The sequence below is a fragment of the Diabrotica undecimpunctata genome, chromosome 5 (assembly GCF_040954645.1).
Source record: "Diabrotica undecimpunctata isolate CICGRU chromosome 5, icDiaUnde3, whole genome shotgun sequence".
In the NCBI taxonomy this organism is placed as follows: Eukaryota; Metazoa; Arthropoda; class Insecta; order Coleoptera; family Chrysomelidae; genus Diabrotica; species Diabrotica undecimpunctata.
This window is the reverse complement of record NC_092807.1, coordinates 143,484,979-143,506,433: the sequence shown is the minus strand read 5'-3', so window position 1 is coordinate 143,506,433 and position 21,455 is coordinate 143,484,979. Positions and strand designations below refer to the sequence as shown.

The window sequence follows — 21,455 nt, the reverse complement described above, 5'->3', positions numbered from 1 at the left end:
GAAACTTTATCCAAAGACAAAACGCAAATGAAGAAGCATACAACTGTTTCACATATTTAGAAAATATGATAGATAGAATACTGGACAATTTAAAGCAGTCAAAAATGACATAATTCAAGGAAAAGTAGAGGGTAGGAGAAGCGTAGGAAGAAGACGCGTTTCCTGGTTGAAGAACCTGAGAGAGTGGTTTGGTTCATGATACTATGACTAACAAGATAGGATCTTCCCGTAGCACAAAATCGGTCGTGTTCGCGCATGTCGTCATTGGAGAGTAGAATTTGAATTCTTGTTAAAGTTAAATGGGATTTTTATGCATTATGTGATGAAATTATTCAATTAGCAAAATAATAATATTAAATAAAGGTTTAATAATTACAATAATCGTACACAAAAGGATATCTTCAAACTATTTATTAAAGATTATTTATTGACACATACAAAAAACTGACATTACGAACGTGCAACTCTCCAATTACGTCACGACTTATGCGCAATATATTATCTTCTTAATCATAGTATCATGGTTTAGTTGCATCTCAAGGCAACTGTTGCAAAAGCTGCCTCGAAGGTCAGAATAGCCATGATGATTGCCAACCTTCTTTGCGGAGATGGCACTTAAAGAAGAAGAAGAAGAAAAATGACTGACTTCTTCCAATTGCAGAAGGAATAGTTTATGTTATGCTTGAAAATACGCTTTATACAGATTTTTTGTTTTAACGTATATCATTGACAATAAAAGTAAAGAACTTTTTTTCAAAAACGCCATTCAATAATATTTAGCATCTTATATTGCTCCGAATGGCTTCACTAGGAAGTTAATGTTTTAGAAAATTACATATTCATATGTATGCACAGTATTATTGTTGTTTAATATAACGAGATCGGCTTATAACGAGGTAATTCTCGTTATAGAGGGAGTCTACTGTATATATTTTAGACTATGTTTTCCTTTGAAAGAAATAACTTGTTCATCCATTGATAGTTTTTCTGTCATTGTAGTTTTCCGAAAATTTGCTACAACTGGTTCTAGCAGCGGTTTGATTTCGTCTAACTTATCTTCGGAAATTATCTGACTATTGTCATTGAAGTGGATATTGTTTTTTATTTGTTCCCAGCGATTCCGACTCATAGTTTCCGCAACAACTGAAAGTCGAGTAGACGCTTTCCAGTACATTCTAGTTGAGGGTAAACCATACACTGACATGAATAAACACAAACCGAAAAACTGTTCTATTTCGTTCTTGTCCACATTTAAAGATTTTTCCTTTTGGGTAGAATACAGATTTGTTTGATAAATGATATTGTTCAAAATATTGTCATCTATCAGCGTTCTAAAATACTTGATTGGAGTATACGGGTTTTCAGATCCTGGCCGTAAACCAAGGTTGAATTGGCTGTGTAGGACGACTAATTCATTTCCATGTGATATTCTGATGATTGGGCACGTCATTTTCGTCGTCATTTTCTGAAATATGTAACAGTTCATCACCGTCACTGTCGGATTCTAGAATGGAATCTTCAGAGACATATCGACAAATGTCTCTAATTTGAACATTATTTAGTTCTGTTTTGCCATAAAATGATTTTACACAAAGGTTCAATTTCTGGTACCACCTACAAAAAAAATTATACACATTATGGACCATTGTAACTTTAAAGTTACACAACATTTTTTACTCACAAAATACCTAATATTTTATGATCAGAGCATATATTTGCTACGATAAGAGTCAGAATGTACTTCCTTTTAATTTTATTTGTTTTATTTCGTCAGCTAGTATCGAAAGTATTTGAAATTGTGATCAAAGTCACCCATTACAACGCTGCAACACTACTACTACTAACGACAACACACGACAACTGACCTATTCATAAAATATGACCTTGTGTATGATTGGAAAGTTCTGTGGTAGACAGCTGTCTGTAACCTTATAGAAAGAAGGGATGTTTACGAAAGTATCAGGTTTAGAAAGTATTTTATGACTCTTTTCAATATGTAACGTAGAGGTACAAGGGACAATAAAGCGTAATGGTGCATTTTAAGAGTGGTAAACTTTTTGCATCTTTTTGGGGTCTCGAAATTGACATTCTCCGCAAAATTCAGCTTGTTCGCATAATTTCTAGAGATGAAATCTCTGATGACCGGACTATTAAAGCTATCATGTTATATACCTGTAATAAATTTTCACGTCAAATCGGCCATTTGTTCATTTCTTTACTGGACCATATTAATTTTATTTAAATATTTGATTTATTACTATGAGTACTTAGTAGGTACAGTACCTGGCCAAATTATTAGGCCAAGCAAGGAAAAATTTACTATATGAAGGTATTTCTCTCATGATTATGAATATATTTGAAAAAAATTACTGTTTTGTTCTTTTTTGTGAATATTAACTCTTAGGTAATTAAACTGTACTAAACAAGTTAACAAAACTTTTATTTATTAAAAAAGTAGGTATAAATTTAATATTTTGTATGTCTGCCTTTGGCTGCTAAAAGAGCTTGAACACGTAGAGGCATGCTCTCCATACAGGCCTGAATAGTTTCCTGGAGGTGAGGATTATGATTCCACTCATATATGAGAGTTTCAAGTAACTCCCTTTTATTAGTAATTTTTTTTTCGCAATCTCCATTTTCAGTAGTTCCCACCCATTCTCAATAGCGTTCAAATCAGGCGAGTTGCCTGGCCAGTCAAGAACTTTAATTTTTTTTGGTTTTAAATAAGTTGAAATATTCTTAGCCTTATGGCAAGGAGCACCATCGTGCATAAATATGGGTTCCTCTTCTCTAGGAAACCATTCCTGCAGCTGTTGCAAAACTTTCCGGTACTGGTCTTGTCTCATCGTGTTTTCCACCACGTAGAGACCTTTCCGGATGCCACAGACCAGACCATGAGTGACGGTGGGTGTTTGATGGTGGGCACCATGCAGTCGGGCTTGTATTTCTCGTTGGGACGTCTCCGAACAAACTTCGTTTTTTCTGTCAAAACTTGAAAAACGGATTCGTTCGAGAAGCAGACCTGAAATCAACAAAATTTTTAGAAATGCTCATGCTTTTTAGTTTTTAATATTGATATTCAAGCAAAACAACACAAAGATACCTTTTTCCAGTCTTCCACTGTCCAGTTTTTGTATTTTTGTGAACATTCGAAACGTTTCTTTATCATAGCCGGAGTAATCCTGGGCTTTCGAGCTGGTCTCCTAGCTACCAGTTTGTTTTCGACAAGTCTCCGACGAACTGTTCTTTCTGAAACACAAATTGCTTCATGTCTTATCTCCTGGGTGAGCATTCGCAGTGGTTTTTTTCTGTTTACTAGGCAATTATCTCTTATTTTGCGATCAGTCCTAGGAGTATTCACACGATGTCTTCCGCTGTGACCCTTACGCTTTGGATCCAAACTGACTCCAGACGCAATTTTCTGTTTTATATTCCTTACAGAACTTCTTGATACTTCTACCATTGCTGCTATTTCATTTTGAGACATTTGTCCAGCTTTTAGTTCAAATACCTGGTCTACTCGTTTTGGTGACAGATCAGCGTTTTTCCCCATCTAAAAATTTATAATACCCTTAATTATACCAATAACTTCACTGCATATGTTTATAATCTAAAAAATAATAATCTTTTTCTTCAGGTGCCATCTCCGCTACGGAGGTTGGCAATCATCATAGCTATTGTAGCGAGATTAAATAAAACGAGCGGTTCGAATTTATATAAATATATTTATTTATAGTTTATAGTTCGGTACTCTCTTATCAACTAAACTCACTCCTAACAACTTTACATATATATAACAAAGTTACTATGTTCTAGAACATTCCCACCTCTAATTCGTATCATCGAGATCACCCGTCCGAAAGACGGGCGCTATTGACATGCCGATTCTTACGTTTTCTAGATTCATCCTTCTAAGAATTATGACGTATCGGAGATGGGCTATTTCGTTACACTATTTTAATTTTTGAGGCAGTAGCTCTAAATAGTTGTTTTGAGCTGCATCTAAACCATTCTCTTAGGTTCTTGAGCCATGAAATTCGTCTTCTTCCGATGCTTCTTCTGCCATCTATCTTTCCTTGCATTATGAGTCGCAGGATGCCATACTTCTCGTCTCGCATCACATGTCCGAGATACTGTAGCTTTCTTTCTTTAATTGTAAGTTCAACTTCCTTCCCTTTGCCCATTCTTCTCAGTACTTCATTCTTCGTAACTCTATCTACCCAGGAAACCCTCATAATTCTTCTATAGGTCCACATTTCAAAGGCCACATTCAAAAAATAATAATAAAAAGGATAAATCACTCACCTCTGCAATAAAATTTCAGGTCAAAACCGTTTAGAATTCAAATGTACACAGACAGTATTTGAGGTTATAAAAGGCACACTAGTTGACAGGACGCAATGCTGTCTAGAAATGGCGGATAGGGCGATTCCCTATCCGCCCCCTATTTTTTTTTTGCAGTCTCGGCTGCAAAGAGCATTGACACAAAAATTATTAATTTAAAAAAATGCAAATTTTTAATTCTTGGCCTAATAATTTGGCCATGAACTGTGTATTAAAATCTTTTATTGGAGCAATTCTTCTATTTTCTATCATACATACGTCTTAAATTAGATACTTATATTTTCGTTTTTACTTATTGTAGACAGACATAACGTATGGTCCTAAAGTTTTGGGAAAAATTTCATCTGGTCTGATTGAGAAGCAAAATGCATTTAACAAAGAAGGCCATGGAATTGAAATGTCATCAGTTATTGACATTTAATAAACAAAGCAGAATATTTTGGTTTGTGCTCTGCAAAATGTCTTATAAAATTGATATTCGTCGAGGTGTTTATAATATGGTTGGGCGAATGTCGAAACGAGATATTGTTAACATTAATCGAGATCAAAACATAAGCAAATCGACAATTTATCGCACAATTAGAGAATGTGAAGAAGGGATATCATGCGTTAACTTGCGTAAAAGTGGCCGACCGCTGATTTTGAACCATATAAGAAAGGCAAGACTGATTGAAGCAGCTAAGAACAAAATTGGAGTCTCACAGCGAAAACTGGTCAGAAGATTTCATGTTGGAAACACTACAGTATACAAGACCCTATCGAGTAACAATATTATCTACCGGAAAAGACGGAAAGCTCCAAAATACACAGAGGATCAATTAGAGAGAATTCCGAGATGTTGCCGCGCGTTAAGGCGAGTGCATTTCGTCAACAAGTTGATCGTGATGGACGATGAAAAATATTTTACTTTGTCCAAGTCTGAGATGAAGGGTAACGATGGGTTTTACACGAACGATTACGAAAATGTACCTGATGAAATAAAATTCAAAAGTAAGAAAAAATTTGAGGACAAAATTTTGGTATGGTGTGCAATTTCTGAGGCTGGCTTTATCTCACAGCCCTACACTGGTGTTGTTCGAGGCGAAGCGTTAAACGCAAATATTTATAAAGATGTCTCTCTCAATTGCTTCAGTTTGTGAACACATATCATGCAAATGATCAAATAGTCTTTTGGCCAGATCTTGCTTCATGTTACGCGAGGATCACAAGGGACTGGTACGAAACTAACAACATTACCTTTGTACCGAAAGCAGACAATCCCCCCAACCTACCTCAGGCTCGTCCAATTGAAGAGTTCTGGGCAATATTAAGTCGGAAAGTCTATAATAACTGATGGGAAGCACAAAATCAGGAACAGTTAAGACGCTGCATATATACAAAAATTAGAGAAATTGACGCCGAGGTCGTCCAAAGGATGATGCAACGTGTCAGGGGAATTATTAGGCAAATCGAAAATAATGGTCCCTTGTCTGTCATTTGAATTTTGATTTATAATAATTATAGTTAAGTTAAATTGTTGAATAATTTAATAAAAATATAAGATTATTGTGGTCAGAGTTATATGGTTTTGAAATTTTTCCCAAAACTTTAAGACCATACGTTATGTGTCTATCCACTATTTCCTAATACAGTTCTGCTACTAAAATTAGTAATCAATACCACTTATTATATTTCCACGTTGGTTATTTTCTATACTTAACTTTGCAAAACAATGTAAAACCGATTTAATAAATGAGTCCGAAATAGTTATTTAAGTAATCATTAATTACATAATAGCTATTTAACAATTAATACAGTTTTGTCAATCAAATATTAATTAATTGCTACCCCCGATTGATGTACATTTCTTGTCATATTGTCGAAGTATTTATCCACCTACATATCTAAGCGATAGTGTATTTATAATTTAATCCATAAAAGGCCGTGCTATCAATTCGATTTTTTACAGTTACTTATAGACAATAAGTGGAACCGTATTGAATATTTATTTAATCAATTTGAATTGCGGCCAGTACGCTTGAAAAATATTTTGAAGTGTCACAGACTTGTGTTTTTATCGAAATCCCTCGTAGTGTCACCTCACTAAAATAATTAAACAGCGATTTATTAATATTGCAAATAAACTTTGTGTTGGTAATGAAAATTTATTCAAATCATTGCGTTTGACTTCTTCGGCGTGAGTGAGAATCGCGCCGAGTGTGCCAGAACAACAAACCGATCGATGTGTTGATAATTTATCGATAATGTTTCAAAAAGCTGCGAATTTCGGATCTGACGATGGCAAATATGGACAAAGAGACTTTTTTAGAAGTAATGGCAAAACTCTTGCCAGGCCTTCGTCGTGGTCCTTCAATGGAATGTTGGATTTGTCCTTACGAGGAAACAGCATAAACAGGGCATTTCAAAAAGTAAGTTTTTGTACGTCTATACTGCATATTTTTTACCTATAAAACTAATTTTTGTTATAATGTTCATTCTATATTAGAACTCTTATTTCTTAAGTGACAATTTTAATAGCAACAGATGCAATTTTCATTATAAAGCAATGGTAGATAAATATTTGAATAAATAGGCAAACATGTATAATATACATATTATGTATTTATCGATCTTGAGAAAGCGTATGCGAGAGTATAACGGACGATTTTATGGTAGATACTGAATAAGAAATGATTTCTCCGTGAGTGTGCGAAAATTGTTTCGAATAAATGTATCATGGGGTAGCAACCAGTATTAGGACAAATAGGAGAGATTGATAAATTTCATCTGGTGCAGCGTTGCATCAGGTCTCACATCCATAATAATTTATCGTTCTCAATGTTTGTTTATTGCAATTTACAATTTATTTAATAAATACATACAGTAATTAATAAATATACTATTTGGAAATTTCCAACTAATAGTTCCATTATTTGTTAAGTAAGAAACTAGCCTCAGCCTGCTATGCAATAAGATCTGTTTCGAAGGAAATCGATTTAGCGTCTTCCAAAATAACATATTTTTCTTTGTTCGAGTATCATCTTCGATATGGCCTTCCTGTTTGGGGTTCTAGTACAGCTGCCCAATCTGATGTAATTTTTAAATTACAAAAAAGAGCAATACGGTATCTTTTTGGCCTCAGTAGAATCACACTTTGCAGAAACTACTTCAAAAATCACGGGATTTTAACTCTTCCCTTTTTATATGTATAAGTATATATATATATATATATATATATATATATATATATATATATATATATATATATATATATATATATATATATATAATATAAAGTTTTATTTTGAGGTTGCAGTCATTAATAGGGCAGGAAAGTAAAACTCTTTGTTCTTTATCAAGCTTTCGCAAAATTTATTTGCTTCTTCAGGATATGCTAAAATATGGTATCAGTAAATAAATATTGTAAGTTTTTTTTTTACTAGTTTTATACAATGCTATTTAGTTCTAATTTCGTTGTATTTACTGATACCATATTTTAGCATATCCTGAAGAAGCAAATAAATTTTGCGAAAGCTTGATAAAGAACAAAGAGTTTTACTTTCCTGCCCTATTAATGACTGCAACCTCAAAATAAAACTTTATTTTACATAACGTGTCAGTCAATAATACCTAACTACTTTATATATATATATATATATATATATATATATATATATATATATATATATATATATATATATATATATATATATATATAAAGTAGTTAGGTATTATTGACTGACACGTTATGTAAAATAAAGTTTTATTTTGGGGTTGCAGTCATTAATAGGGCAGGAAAGTGAAACTCTTTGTTCTTTATCTAGCTTTCCCTATATATATATATATATATATATATATATATATATATATATATATATATATATATATATATATATATATATATATATATATATATATATATATATATATATACAGGGTGGTCCTTAAGTAATTGTACAAAAAGAAACAGTAGATTCTACACTTTAAAATATTACGATTTAAGCTAAATTGCTTTAATAATATGTTGATATTAAGAAAGATACAGGGTGTTAAAGTGCAAATTAAAAATTTTATTTTTGGCTATAACTTTCATGTTTGTAAACATTTATGCATAAAAATTTACAACTAAGTACTTTTAAATATGAGAAATTATAATTTGATGCACACTTTGATGTAGCGGATAGAGGGCGCTACATATGCCACATATGTGGCATAAATTTGCACTTAACTTTTTTGCTCTTTGAGTGAACTGTATTTGTGATACAAAATATTAAAGATACATTATTTCAACAAAAAAAAGGTATACCTGTTAATAACTTTTAAACTCAACAGTTTTCGAGATAATCGCATTTTACAAATCAGCTGCATATTTCTGAGTTAAGGCAATTACCCCAGGCAACGAAGGAAAAATAGACAAAAACATTAATAAATCTAAATTTTGGTATAAAATACCAATAACTAAAGTTAATAGTTAACGAAATATTAAATAAAATAAATATATCAGCAGGATAATTAATAATAGGATATGACAAAAAACAGAATAATAGGATTTTACATCAAACATTTTATATTTTATGTTAAATTAAAGTCGTAATCAAAACATTTTGTTTACAAACCAAATTAAGAAATAGTTAAACTAAATTACTAAACTTTATGTTAAAGTAAGTGTTCGATATGTCTACCATTTTCATTAATTCATTTGTCAATATATTCCATAAAAATCATCTCATATTAAATAGCATCATTGGTTCTAAAGAAACTGTTGCAGTATTTATTTCTTCCCATATTTGGTTGCAAATGTTTATGGCATTCTTATAGACACGTTGTTTTAATACGCCCCATACACCAAAATCAAGCGGATTAAATTCTGGGTTACGTGGTGGTTATAATGTATAATGGACGAATCTATATCCAAATCTTATAGTATATTATGTCGCAAAGGTTAAATAATGTATTAAACTGTGATGTATCTCATTCATTGGTTACTTATATACACTCATATAAGCTTACGAGTAACTATAATTACATTTCGAACAAATGGACTATTATGATAATGATGATAATATTATGAACTAACGAACTAATATTATGCTGAACTAAATTGCCTGTTTGTTTACTATATTTATAACAATATCGGTTATTAGGCCAACGATGATGTTTTTGTAAAAATGCTGAGTCTTTAAGGTAAGATTTGTAGCAAAAGTATTACGAAACAAGACACGTGTGTTATTTCATACCTGTGATTTAGTTTCCATTTGTCATAATAAAAATGGGTAAACAACAATTTACGTAATGAATAATAAGTATTATTTTATGTTTTTTTAACAATTAAATAATTATATCAATATCTCACCACATTGCCAAGGAATATGACTGCCACGTCCAATCCAACGTTCAGAAAAGGTATATTTAACTATGTTCTCAACGCCTTCTCTCTAGAATGTGGTGGTGTACCATCTTACATAAACCATATATTTTGGTTTTTTAACATTTTACAATAGGGAAAAAGTAATACAACGCCAGTAGGTATAGAAATTTAAGAAGCGATAGAAAAGGGAAATTGTATACATGATGACGGCCAGCGTCTGAATACGGACACGGCACCTAAAGAAGAAGATGAAGAATATTTTCTCCAATAAGACATTTAGCAGCCATAACAAAAATTTTGTAATATTACATTATCATCTTTGAGTTGTTTTAATAAGAATAAACTATGAATTATGCTTATCTACAGGTATTGAGTGCTTTACCGCACAAATATCACAACTAAGAATTATGAGGCAGCTGACTTATAAAATGCGATTATCTCGAAAACGGTTAAATTTTGAGGTTACTAACAAGTATACCTTTTCTTTGTAAAAATAATGTATGTTTAATATTTTTTAACACAAATAGAGGTAACTTTAAGAGCAAAAAAGTTAAGCGCAAATCTATGCCACACCTGTGGCATATGTGGCGCCATCTATCAGTAACATTAATTTATGTATAAAATTATAATTTATCCTACTTAAAAGCGTCCAATTATAAATTTTTGTCCAAAAATATTTACAAACGTAAAAGTTATAGCGAAAAATAGAATTTTAAATTTCCACTTTAACACCCTGTATCTTTCTTAATATCAACATTTTATTAAAGCAAGTTGGCTTAAATCGTAATATTTTAAAGTGCAGAATCTATGGTTTCTGTTTGTACAATTACTTTAGGACCACCCTGTATATATATATATATATATTAAATTCAGCAAAAAAATTATACAACCATCTTTGCATCTTAAATCTACAACTTCTTTCCTTAAGTAATGTAAATTGGCAAAATAACTAAGAAATTCAGTACGTTTAGGTACAAGCAACTAAACTATTTATATATATATATATATATATATATATATATATATATATATATATATATCCTACTATTGTCTTAATAACTCTTCGACTGTAGCTTAGTAAGTCTACTGTATATTTGGCTAAACTCTCTTGGTAAACTCTTTAGTCTCCGTTCTGGTATTCGACATTTTTTTCGAGTCTCTTTAAGAGATTTATTTACTTATGTATCAATGATATATTTACAGTGCACAGATTCTAAATGTGCCGGTGGGAGATGGCTTCTATGCGCTGTATTATAGTCGATGTATGAGAGAAAGTTTTCAAAATAATGGAATAACAAATAATAATATAAAATTTGTTATTTCATTACTTCGAAAACTTTTTCTCTTATACACCAACTATAATACAACGCATACAGTCTGTCCCAAACCCTTCTTTCAGTGCGTCACGAATTTTGACGTCATATAGGATTTTAAGAATGTCGAGAATTATTGCATGACATTTTAGTTAAATCTGACAGTTGAAGGATCGTAATCGGCTAAATGTGAAAAGGTTATTTTTTAAAATGTGGAGTAAAAACTTAAGAATTCATTTTTTTTTTAATTTACATATTAGAGATCCCGTCCTGTATAAAAAATGTTATTGCGCAGTATATTGCAACGGCAGTTTGTCATAATTCCTATTCTATACATTCCAAGGAAAGTGCTTAATTAGCTAAGATTTATTTATGTATTTATTATTATTTATTACAAACACTATGGCTAAAATGTATAGTATTTAGACTACTAATATCAATAATTTTTAGAATAATTTAAAACTTACTTCACGAACGGTAGAAACTGATAATATAGTTGTCCCAGTCTCTTTTTCTAATTGAAAATAATTTAATAATTTTAATATTAGTCTTTGTTCATTCGCGGTATATCTCGGCATATTTAAAATATTTTTATGACAATAAATACGAAATTAAATTTTCACTGTAAAATGTCTGAAAATACTAACCTGGAATGACAATTATCATTTTATCAGTTGACATTGTCAAAGTACTGTCACTATCGAAACAATCTGCGTCAAATTATATTTATGCGCACCATTGATTGGATATCTATTTAGCGTATTCTAAACTCCAACCAATTATACATCCGTAAGTAGAATTCGCTTTAATATGTAGATACCCGTGAACGATATATAATTTTCTAAGTTCTATGTGTAATAATCACAGAGTCACGTTTTTTTCTGTCACTTCTAGCTTAATGCGTTAGAAAGAATTCGATCAACTGTGACGCACTGAAAGAAGGGTTTGGGATGAACTATAGAAGCCATCTCCCACCGGCATATTTAGAATCTGTGCACTGGACTTATGTATTAATGACTGCCCTTTTTGTGTGTTCAAAATTAAGAAGGTTTTCGGGTCAGCTAGTGGAGTTCATGTTCTTAATAATATGGTTTTACCATGGCCTTGCTATGGTGATTAAATCAAATGGCCACTTTTTCGGACTGACTGATTTAATTTCACATTCTTCTGTAGTTCAAGTGAAATATTCCATGTATTTTTCTTGAAATTGGAATGATCAGCTATTAATTTTTCATACTTGTTTAATAATTCGTTGTATTTTGCTTCAAAATCTACTTCAGGCTTCAAATCTATATTGTCACCAGCTTGTTCAAAAATTATTTCAGATTTAGTAATACCATGTTCATGTTGATTAGATGCAATATTCAGAATATTTGAATCTACCTTTGTAATTTCTGCTATAAGTTGCTTTCTGTTTCTAACATCTAATCTACCTTCATGAGTAGACAGAAGGTGTGTCAAAGGTATGTTTATATAAACAAAGTGTTGGAACTGCAGTTTCCTTTAAAAGGCGTTTAGTATTTAAACCTAAAATAAGTTATGTTAAAAAATTTTTATAGGCATTCTATTGCTTTTTTATTTTACCTAATAATTCATTTTGAAGATCTCTTTCATAGTCATTGTTTGTAAAATGAACAGAGCATATTCTACTAGAATTAGGATTAAAATTATCAGCTCTTCTGCATCGGTTAACCCATTCAGCCACAAAACTGTGAAAAATAACAGGCATATTCTTGGTTTTCACACTCTTAAAATTATTGTCACAACCATATATGGCACATCTATTACCACCCATTTTGTTTATACAAGTAAATTGATATAGAAACAATAATTAAATAGTCTTATAAGGCCGTTAAATCGCTAGTACAACAAAAAAATTGGCAGCAGGCACAACTATTATATATAAAACAATAAGAAAAATGTCAACCACGAATCCCCACGCCTACGTCACACTCAACACAACGCATTTCTTACATTAGAGCATAGGACAAAAGCAATCCTATCTGTGTTTAGTGTCCTTGAGCAAGTAGTAGTCCTACCACGTCCTACTAACTGGGACTTCAAATCGGGACGTGAATGCACCGCTTTAGATTCAATGAAATAAATTAATACCCGCCACAGTAATCTACGATTTTGCCTCCATACTATTCGAGATAGAAAGTACGATGAAATTCGACACAAACATTACTAAATCGATGACTCAGATTGTAGTGTATGCTCGCGACATATCGCTCAACAGACATATTTAATATATAAATGGTTTGCTCTAGAAAAGGCAAAGGTATAATAATAATATAACTAATTGTAAAAGCCCTAACCATTATTATTAATCACATTCCAAAGAAAGATAATTAATAATAATTATAAGAAATGGCGTTTACTTCTCAAAAATATATCAAAGAAATTGTCAAGTAAAAATTCTTCAGTACGGTAAAATTCTATAAATATAGATTATTTTTTGTAACAGGGACAACTGACATTCATAAATAAAAAGGGGCCCCGACAAACGAAAGAGATATTAAAAATTAAAATTCATGAGCAACCCAGTGAAATATGTTGATGATTCGGTTACTTACGGTGCTGTGAGTAATGCCATAATCTAGCCAGTCCGACAGCAAAAGAAAATATCAGCATTTTTACACAATCTTAATTGCATAAAAACCTATTGACGAAACATAGGTATAGAGACATAAATATACAGAATACACATGTATGTAATATATTCCAAAGAGGTTCTGAAACTGTTTTCTTGTGACGTGTTTAAGTTAAGTACGAGGGTGGATTGATATAAAACTAGCCTTTGATAGAAAAAACAAGTTTTTTTGAATTAAATCGATTTATTTCTCAACATAGTCCCCTTTTACCCCGATACACTTAGTAAGACGATGTTCCAATTGTTTTATCTCATCCAAACAGTACTTTTGCTCGAGCTCTTCAAAATAGGCCGAAGTTTCAGCGACGACTTCATCATTTGTTGCGAAACGGCGTCCTCCGAGCCATTTTTTAAGGTTTGAAAACAGGAAAACATCGCTGACGGCAAGATCTGGGGAATACGGTGGGTGTTCAACCAATTCATAGCCCAATTCGTGTAATTTTGCCATGGCGAGGGCCGATCGGTGAGCCGGTGCATTGTCTTGGTGAAAGACCACTTTTTTGCGTTCCAAACCGGGGCGTTTTCGACGCAATTCGGCATCGAATCGATCCAATAATGCTGCGTAGTACTGACCATTGATTTTTTTTCCTTTTTCCAAGTAGTCGATGTGGATGATGCCCTTCGCATCCCAGAAAACAGTCTTCGCCGGCCCTTCGCCGCGTTTGCGCCACTGTTTCGACTGTTCTTTGGTTTCCGGTGTGTAATAATGCACCCAGGTTTCATCAACGGTGATAAATCGGCGAAAAAAATCCTTCCGATTGCGCCGTATCATCGCCAAAAGCGTCTCAGTAGTGGTCACACGTTTTTGCATTTGATCGATTGTCAGCAAACGCGGCACCCATCGCGCGGATAGCTTTTTCATGTCCAAATGATGATGAATGATTTTGTGTACGCGTTCGTAGGAAATGTTTAGGATCTCTATTAACTCGCGGTGCTTAATTCGACGATCTGTCATAATCATTTCATGGACTTTGTTGATCATTTCGATACTCGATACAAGAACGATACTCGACTTTTTCCATTTCTCCGAAAACACAAAATTTGCTTGCTTTTGACGGCTGTAAAAACCAAACTAATTGTTTTTAAAACTTAAAATTTTGATAGACGTCATGTCATGAATGGCAAATGTCAACACCGAAACCAATTCGCCAATTACGTATTAAGTAGCGCCATCTATCAAAGGCTAGTTTAAGCGCAATTTAGAATCACTTTGCCGAGTACACGGGCATTACAGCCACTAGACATATTTTATTATATACGCGTAGAAATAATATTTAACTATTTCTATTAATGTTAACTTAAAGAAATACACAATAATATGTTTAATTTAATTTGTATAAATGCATTATAAAGCGTTTTTATGAAGAACATTTGTTCGGAACACACTGTAACTGTAATCGAACGAAGGTGATATTTTGGCATAAATTGGTAACACTTATTTGACAGTTGCGGTGTTGACACTTTTTATTTTACATTTTACATAAAATAAAATAAATATCTATGTATTCCACTTTACATCTTTATACGTCGCATACAAGCGGCTCAAATTGTTTTTAACAAGATTATTTTTTAACTCTTGTTTTGTTTCTATTTATTTACTTATTTACATTAAATATTAATTTGTTTTGTTGTTAAATCAACTTTTGCAATAATTATGTGACCTATTTGATTTAAAATGGATTTTTTTATACTTTGGCAACTATGTCAACTTCGATCTCTGTCAATGATAATGACGTGCAACGGTAAGTAAATTAGATGGACTGTATACAGGGTGGTCCTTAAGTAATTGTACAAAAAGAAACAGTAGATTCTACACCTTAAAATATTACGATTTGAGCCAAATTGCTTTAATAAAATGTTGATATTAAGAAAGATACAGGGTGTTAAAGTGCAAAATTAAAATTTTATTTTTCACTATAACTTTCATGTTTGTAAACATTTATGTATAAAAATTTACAACTGGGTACTTTTAAATATGAGAAATTATAATTTGATGCACACTTTGATGTAACTGATAGAGGGCGCCACTTATGCTACATATGTGTTATAAATTTGCACTTAACTTTTTTGCTCTTTAAGTTACCTGTATTTGGGATAAAAAATATTAAAGATACATTATTTTACCAAAAAAAAGGTATACTTGTTAATAACTTCAATAACTCAACAGTTTTCGAGATAATCGCATTTTAAAAATCAGCTGCATAATTCTGATCTAAGGCAATTACTCCAGGCAACGAAAAAAAAAATTGACAAAAACATTAATACTTCTGAATTTTTTTATAAAATAGTTAAAATTTTTATAAAAGTTAATAGATAACGAAATATTAAATAAAATAAATATATCAGCAGGATAATTAATAATAGGATTTGACAAAATAACAAAATAATAGGATTTTACACCACAAACATTTTACGTTTTATGTTAAATTAAAGTCATAATCAAAACATTTTGTTTACAAACCAAATTAAGAAATAGTTAAACTAAATAACATAACTTTTTGTCAAAGAAAGTGTTCGATATGTCCACCATTTTCTTTAATTCATTTGTCAATATATTCCATAAAAGATCGTCTCATATTAAATAACATCATTGGTTCTAAAGAAACTGCTGCAGTATTTATTTCTTCCCATATTTGGTCGCGAATGTTTATGGGATTCTTATAGATACGTTGTTTTAATGCGCCCCATACACCAAAATCAAGCGGATTAAATTCTGGGCTACGTGGTGGCTATAATGTATAATGGATGAATATATTATTTTGGATACTTATCCAAATCTTATGGTATATTATGGAACTACATCTTATTTGTCGCAGAAGTTAAATAATGTATTAAACTGTGATGTATCTCGTTCATTGGTTACTTATATACACACGGAATAACCTATCGATGACATTACTTATTTACATGATTACATTACAGCTTACACGTAACTATAATTACATCTCGAACAAATGTACTATTATAACTTACTAACGAACTAATATTATGCTGAACTAAATTGCCTGTGTGTTTACTATATTTATAACAATATCGGTTATTAGGACAACGATGATGTTTTTGTAAAAATGCTGAGTCTTTCAGGTTAGATTTGTAGCAAAAGTATTATGAAACAGGACACACATGTGTTATTCAATACCTGTGCTCTAGTTTCTATTTGTCCTAATAAAAATGGGTAAACAATTTACTTTATTATTTTAATTTTACAAGTATTCTTTTCGTATTTTTTATGAATTACATAATTATATCAATATCTTACCACATTGCCAAGGAATATAAATACCACGACCAATTTAACGTTCAGAAAAGTTGTATTTAACTATGTTCTAACTGCCTTCTCTCTAGAATGTGGTGGTGTACCATCTTGCATAAACCACATGTTTTGGGTTTTTAGCATTTTGCAATAGAGAAAAAGTAATACAACGCCATTATAGAAACTTAAGAAGCGATAGCAAAGGGAAATTGTAAACATGTTGACGGCCAACGTCTAAATACGGACACGGCACCTAAAGAAGAAGATGAAATATCTTTTCTCCAATAACACATTTAGTACCCATCACAAAGCATTTTGTGATGTTACATTATCATCTTTGAGTTGTTTTAATAAGAATAAACTATGAATTATGCTTATCTACAGGTATTCAGTGCTTTACCGCACAAATATCAAACTAAGAATTATTGTGCAGCTGACTTATAAAATGCATTTATCTCGAAAACGGTTAAATTTTCAGATTACTAACAAGTATACCTTTTCTTTGTAGAAATAATGTATCTTTAATATTTTTTAACAAAAATAGAGCTAACTTAAAGAGCAAAAAAGTTAAGTACAAATTTATGCCACACATGTGACATATGTGGCGCCCTCTATTAGTTACATTAAAGTAAGTATAAAATTATAATTTATCCTACTCAAAAGCATTTAACTGTAAACTTTTGTCCAAAAATATTTACAAACGTAAAAGTTATAGCGAAAAATAAAATTTTAAATTTTCACTTTAACACCCTGTATCTTTCTTAATATCAACATTTTATTAAAGCAAGTTGGCTTAAATCGTAATATTTTAAAGTGCAGAATCTACAGTTTCTGTTTGTACAATTACTTAAGGACCACCCTGTATACATATGCATTGAAATGTTGAATTTTTGTAGGTATCACAATTGAAAGAATATGACAGACCAGAATTATTATGCAAATTAAAATAACAAATAATATTTATGCAAATTGATATAATTTATTTCAGTTGGTTTCTCCTATGAATCATTAAAATGTTTTTAATAATTAAATAAATTGAAATTTGACCAAACTCACTTTAATTCGTCATAATTATATAGTACTATTATATAGACAGACAGTTGGTATTTTTTTTTGGAATGTGTTATCTATTGAATTTTCATGACACTAATACGATGTTTAGTGACGAACTTTGCTTTTATTATATGTACTTTTTCTGCCTGTTTAATTTGAATGGAATTTTAATAAATAACCGGTTAGACAAGGCGAAAAGCTCGGGTGCGTCCGGAAAAATATTCCGATATATTTTTGCGTAATCACTTTCATCGGATACCCCAAAATAAGGTTCAAGAGGTCGCCCAGCGAGAATTGTTTCAAATTTTTTTAAACAATTTAATAATCAATTTTTTTGGCCAGGACAATTTTTTTTTGAAATTTCTGGATCATTCTGAAGAGAATAAGTATCTTGTAGTTTTTCTGAAAACTTGATCGTTTTCGAGTTATAAATAATTTAAAACTGAGAAAAACGCAAAATTACGATTTTCAATGCTCAAAAACACAAATAAAAAACATTATTTTTGAATTCACTAAGAACCTAAATTCAAGTTCAAACCTTGTTCTATCATTTCCCGATAAGTATTTTGGGCCTATTACATTTTAAAACATTGTTTTTTAATCGTTAATGAAGCGCATATAATAGGACGGGCACTCGGATTGCGGCGTGTATAAGAGAGAGACACAAGATCAATTTTTTTCTGGATTAAATCCTAAAAAGGGTGCTATTAAGTTGATTACGCCTGAAGAGCAACATAATCCAGCCAAAGGGCCTCTGGCCCGCCGTGTCGCATCATTACGAGGTCGTCCACAAATGCGAAAGGGGTTACATCCTCTCCGTATTGTTGGCTCAGAACCCCGTCATATGCCAAGTTCCACACTATGGGTCCTAGGACTGACCGCTGCGACACTCCAGCCGTCAAGCCAACCACTACTCATTTTTCTACCACAATTTTCCTCTAACAGATAGTCTGAGTATTGTTCTGAAGCTATTTTCTTGTGGCATGTTAAAGTAATTATTATTGAAATGGGAATAAGCCACAATTAAAGGTTAAAGTACGTTTATTGACATTTCAATTTCCACTTCGGAAATCGTTCTCAAAATACAAACATTAGTAAATTAAACAAATTTTGTTTTTTTGTTACTTGGTGAAAAATTCTTCTAATAATTTAATTTTTTCTGACTCAACATTTTTTAAATAAATTATCCAATATTGAATTTAATTCAAATCATACTTTGGTAAATTTTGACATAACTAGTTTATTTACGAATGTGCCATTAGATAAAATTTTAAATATAGTTAAGACAAAATTAGAGAGTGATAATACATTGGCAACTAGAATAAGACTAAACATATCAGCTATAATGGAGTTATTGATAATACATATTTTCAACTAAATAATGAATTCTATAAACAAAATTTTGGTCTAGCAATGAGCTCTAGTTTATCTCTATTATTAGCCGATATATTTATGGAATATTTTGAAACAAATATTATTTCTAAACAAAATTTAAAACCCACAGTATGGTGGAGATATGTAGACGATATATTCTCAATATGGCCTCATGGATGAGAGTTGTTGGACACATTCCTCAATGATATAAACGATAAAGAAGAGACAATAACATTTACCATAGAAAAGGAATATAATAACATACTACCTTTCCTGGATGTTTTAATCTCTAAGAACGATACTGGGTGTGAGACTCAGCTGTATAGAAAAGCAACACGTACCAACAGATATTTAAATTTCAAATCAAATCACAATATTAATATTAAAAAGGGAATCATTAAATCCTTATACGATAGAGCCAAAGTTACTTGTTCTAACGAAAATTCTTGGAGGAAAAAAATTTGTTAACATCTGTTTTATTACTATATTCTACTCTTTTATTTCTATAATGATTATTCTTTATCGTTTATTAATAAAGAATTTTCAACAATCGACCGAATAGAACAGAACAACTTAAAACGAGATCCTACAGCATACAAAAGGAATAATACGAGGAAAATAACAATATCATACATAAAAGGATTATCAGGAAATAAATTCAACATTTCAACAACATTCAAAACAACAAACACATTGCGATCTATTTTGTCTAAAACCAAACCTAACAAAGAACAAGAAATGACACAGCATTGTATTTATAAAATACCTTGTGAATGCGATCAGTTTTATTTAGGTGAAACATCAAGGCCATTCAATGTTAGAATACATCAATATTTGATGTTAGAACATCAATCTTATATTAAAAATAGAGAACTTGATAGATCTCAAATATGTAAACACGCATGGGATAATGAACATGGTAAATGTATGGTAAAAACAGAAAAATCAGAAGCGGCTCTAATTATGCTAAATGAGACCAATTGTGTCGCAAATTTCTCGGCGGAATGTAGTATGATCTGGTTGCCCATATTAAAGGAGGAAGTTATTAAAAGGAAAATACCAGTATTAGTAAGTCGGTAACATATAGAGGATACATCATTTATGTTTTTTAAATAACAAACATATAAAATCAGAATTTGGTGTTTATTGAAGGTAAACTAAATGCACGACCAAATACTTACCATGTCGGGATAGTATTATGAGGTTTTTTTCCCTCATAATTTACTATGGAATCACTAACAGGAGATTTTTACTGTCATCATGGCATGTGTTTGTCTTTTTAAAGACGAATTACATGCTATGATTTTTTCTGACGGATATTCTCAAGTTAAAGTTAATTTCATGTAATCGAATGAACTATCTTACAAGTAAGTCGTCCCAGGAACGCAACTCAACAATATTGGCAATATCATTTTAAAGTCATCTACTTTAAAATGTATAATGTATGTCTGAATTGTCAATATAAATGAGTCAGAGAAAATTAAATTATTAGAAGAATTTTTCACTAAGTAACAAAAAAACAAAATTTGTTTAATTTACTAATGTTTGTATTTTAAGAACGATTTCCGAAGTGGAAATTGAAACGTCAATAAACGTACTTTAACATTTAATTGTGGCTTATTCCCATTTAAATAGTAATTACTTTAAGATAGTCTGAGACCAAGTAAAGCCTTTATTTTTATCTTCCTCCACATATAATCCGGGGAGGTCTGGGTACCTTGCACCAAAATCCCCCTTCACTCTTGCGCCAGCAGCATCCTCTGTTACCAAGATTGTCACATCGTCCGGTGCCTCCAACATTACTTTTTCGCAGATGGTTACCTTATCATAAACCTCCTCTGGCTATTCATGGTCCCTAAAGCCATTCTTGGTCTAATACTTGAATTATTTCCTCGGTACTTTCTACCCTCTCCATTTTCTTATGTAATTCCTCGATACAAGAAAATTTAGAACACGCGTAGACTTCTTCTAATACCTATATAATTCTTAATTTGATCCTTTTTGAAAATTTTTCTATACTTTCATTAATATTTTTAATACTTTATATTTATTTAAATTATTTTCTATTATGAAGTATTTTTATTTATAATTCGAAAAACTTTAATGTTGATTTTTAAA

General features: G+C 31.4%; 1 protein-coding gene across 3 annotated transcripts in view; it reads left to right on the top strand.

The window, feature by feature from the left end:
• Window positions 1–21,455, top strand: part of LOC140441911 (serine/threonine-protein kinase 26-like) — a 109,361-nt gene that overhangs the window by 8,929 nt on the left and 78,977 nt on the right. For 2 of the 3 annotated variants that reach the window (XR_011951049.1, XM_072532909.1), the window contains exon 2: window positions 6,293–6,752. The exons of the other annotated variant lie outside the window; for it this stretch is intronic. Coding sequence is in view for 1 of the 2 variants with exons in the window: in XM_072532909.1 (XP_072389010.1) it covers window positions 6,588–6,752 (165 nt within the window). In the remaining variant the exon portion in view is untranslated. The remainder of the gene's footprint in view (window positions 1–6,292; window positions 6,753–21,455) is intronic. 3 annotated transcript variants of the gene reach the window in all.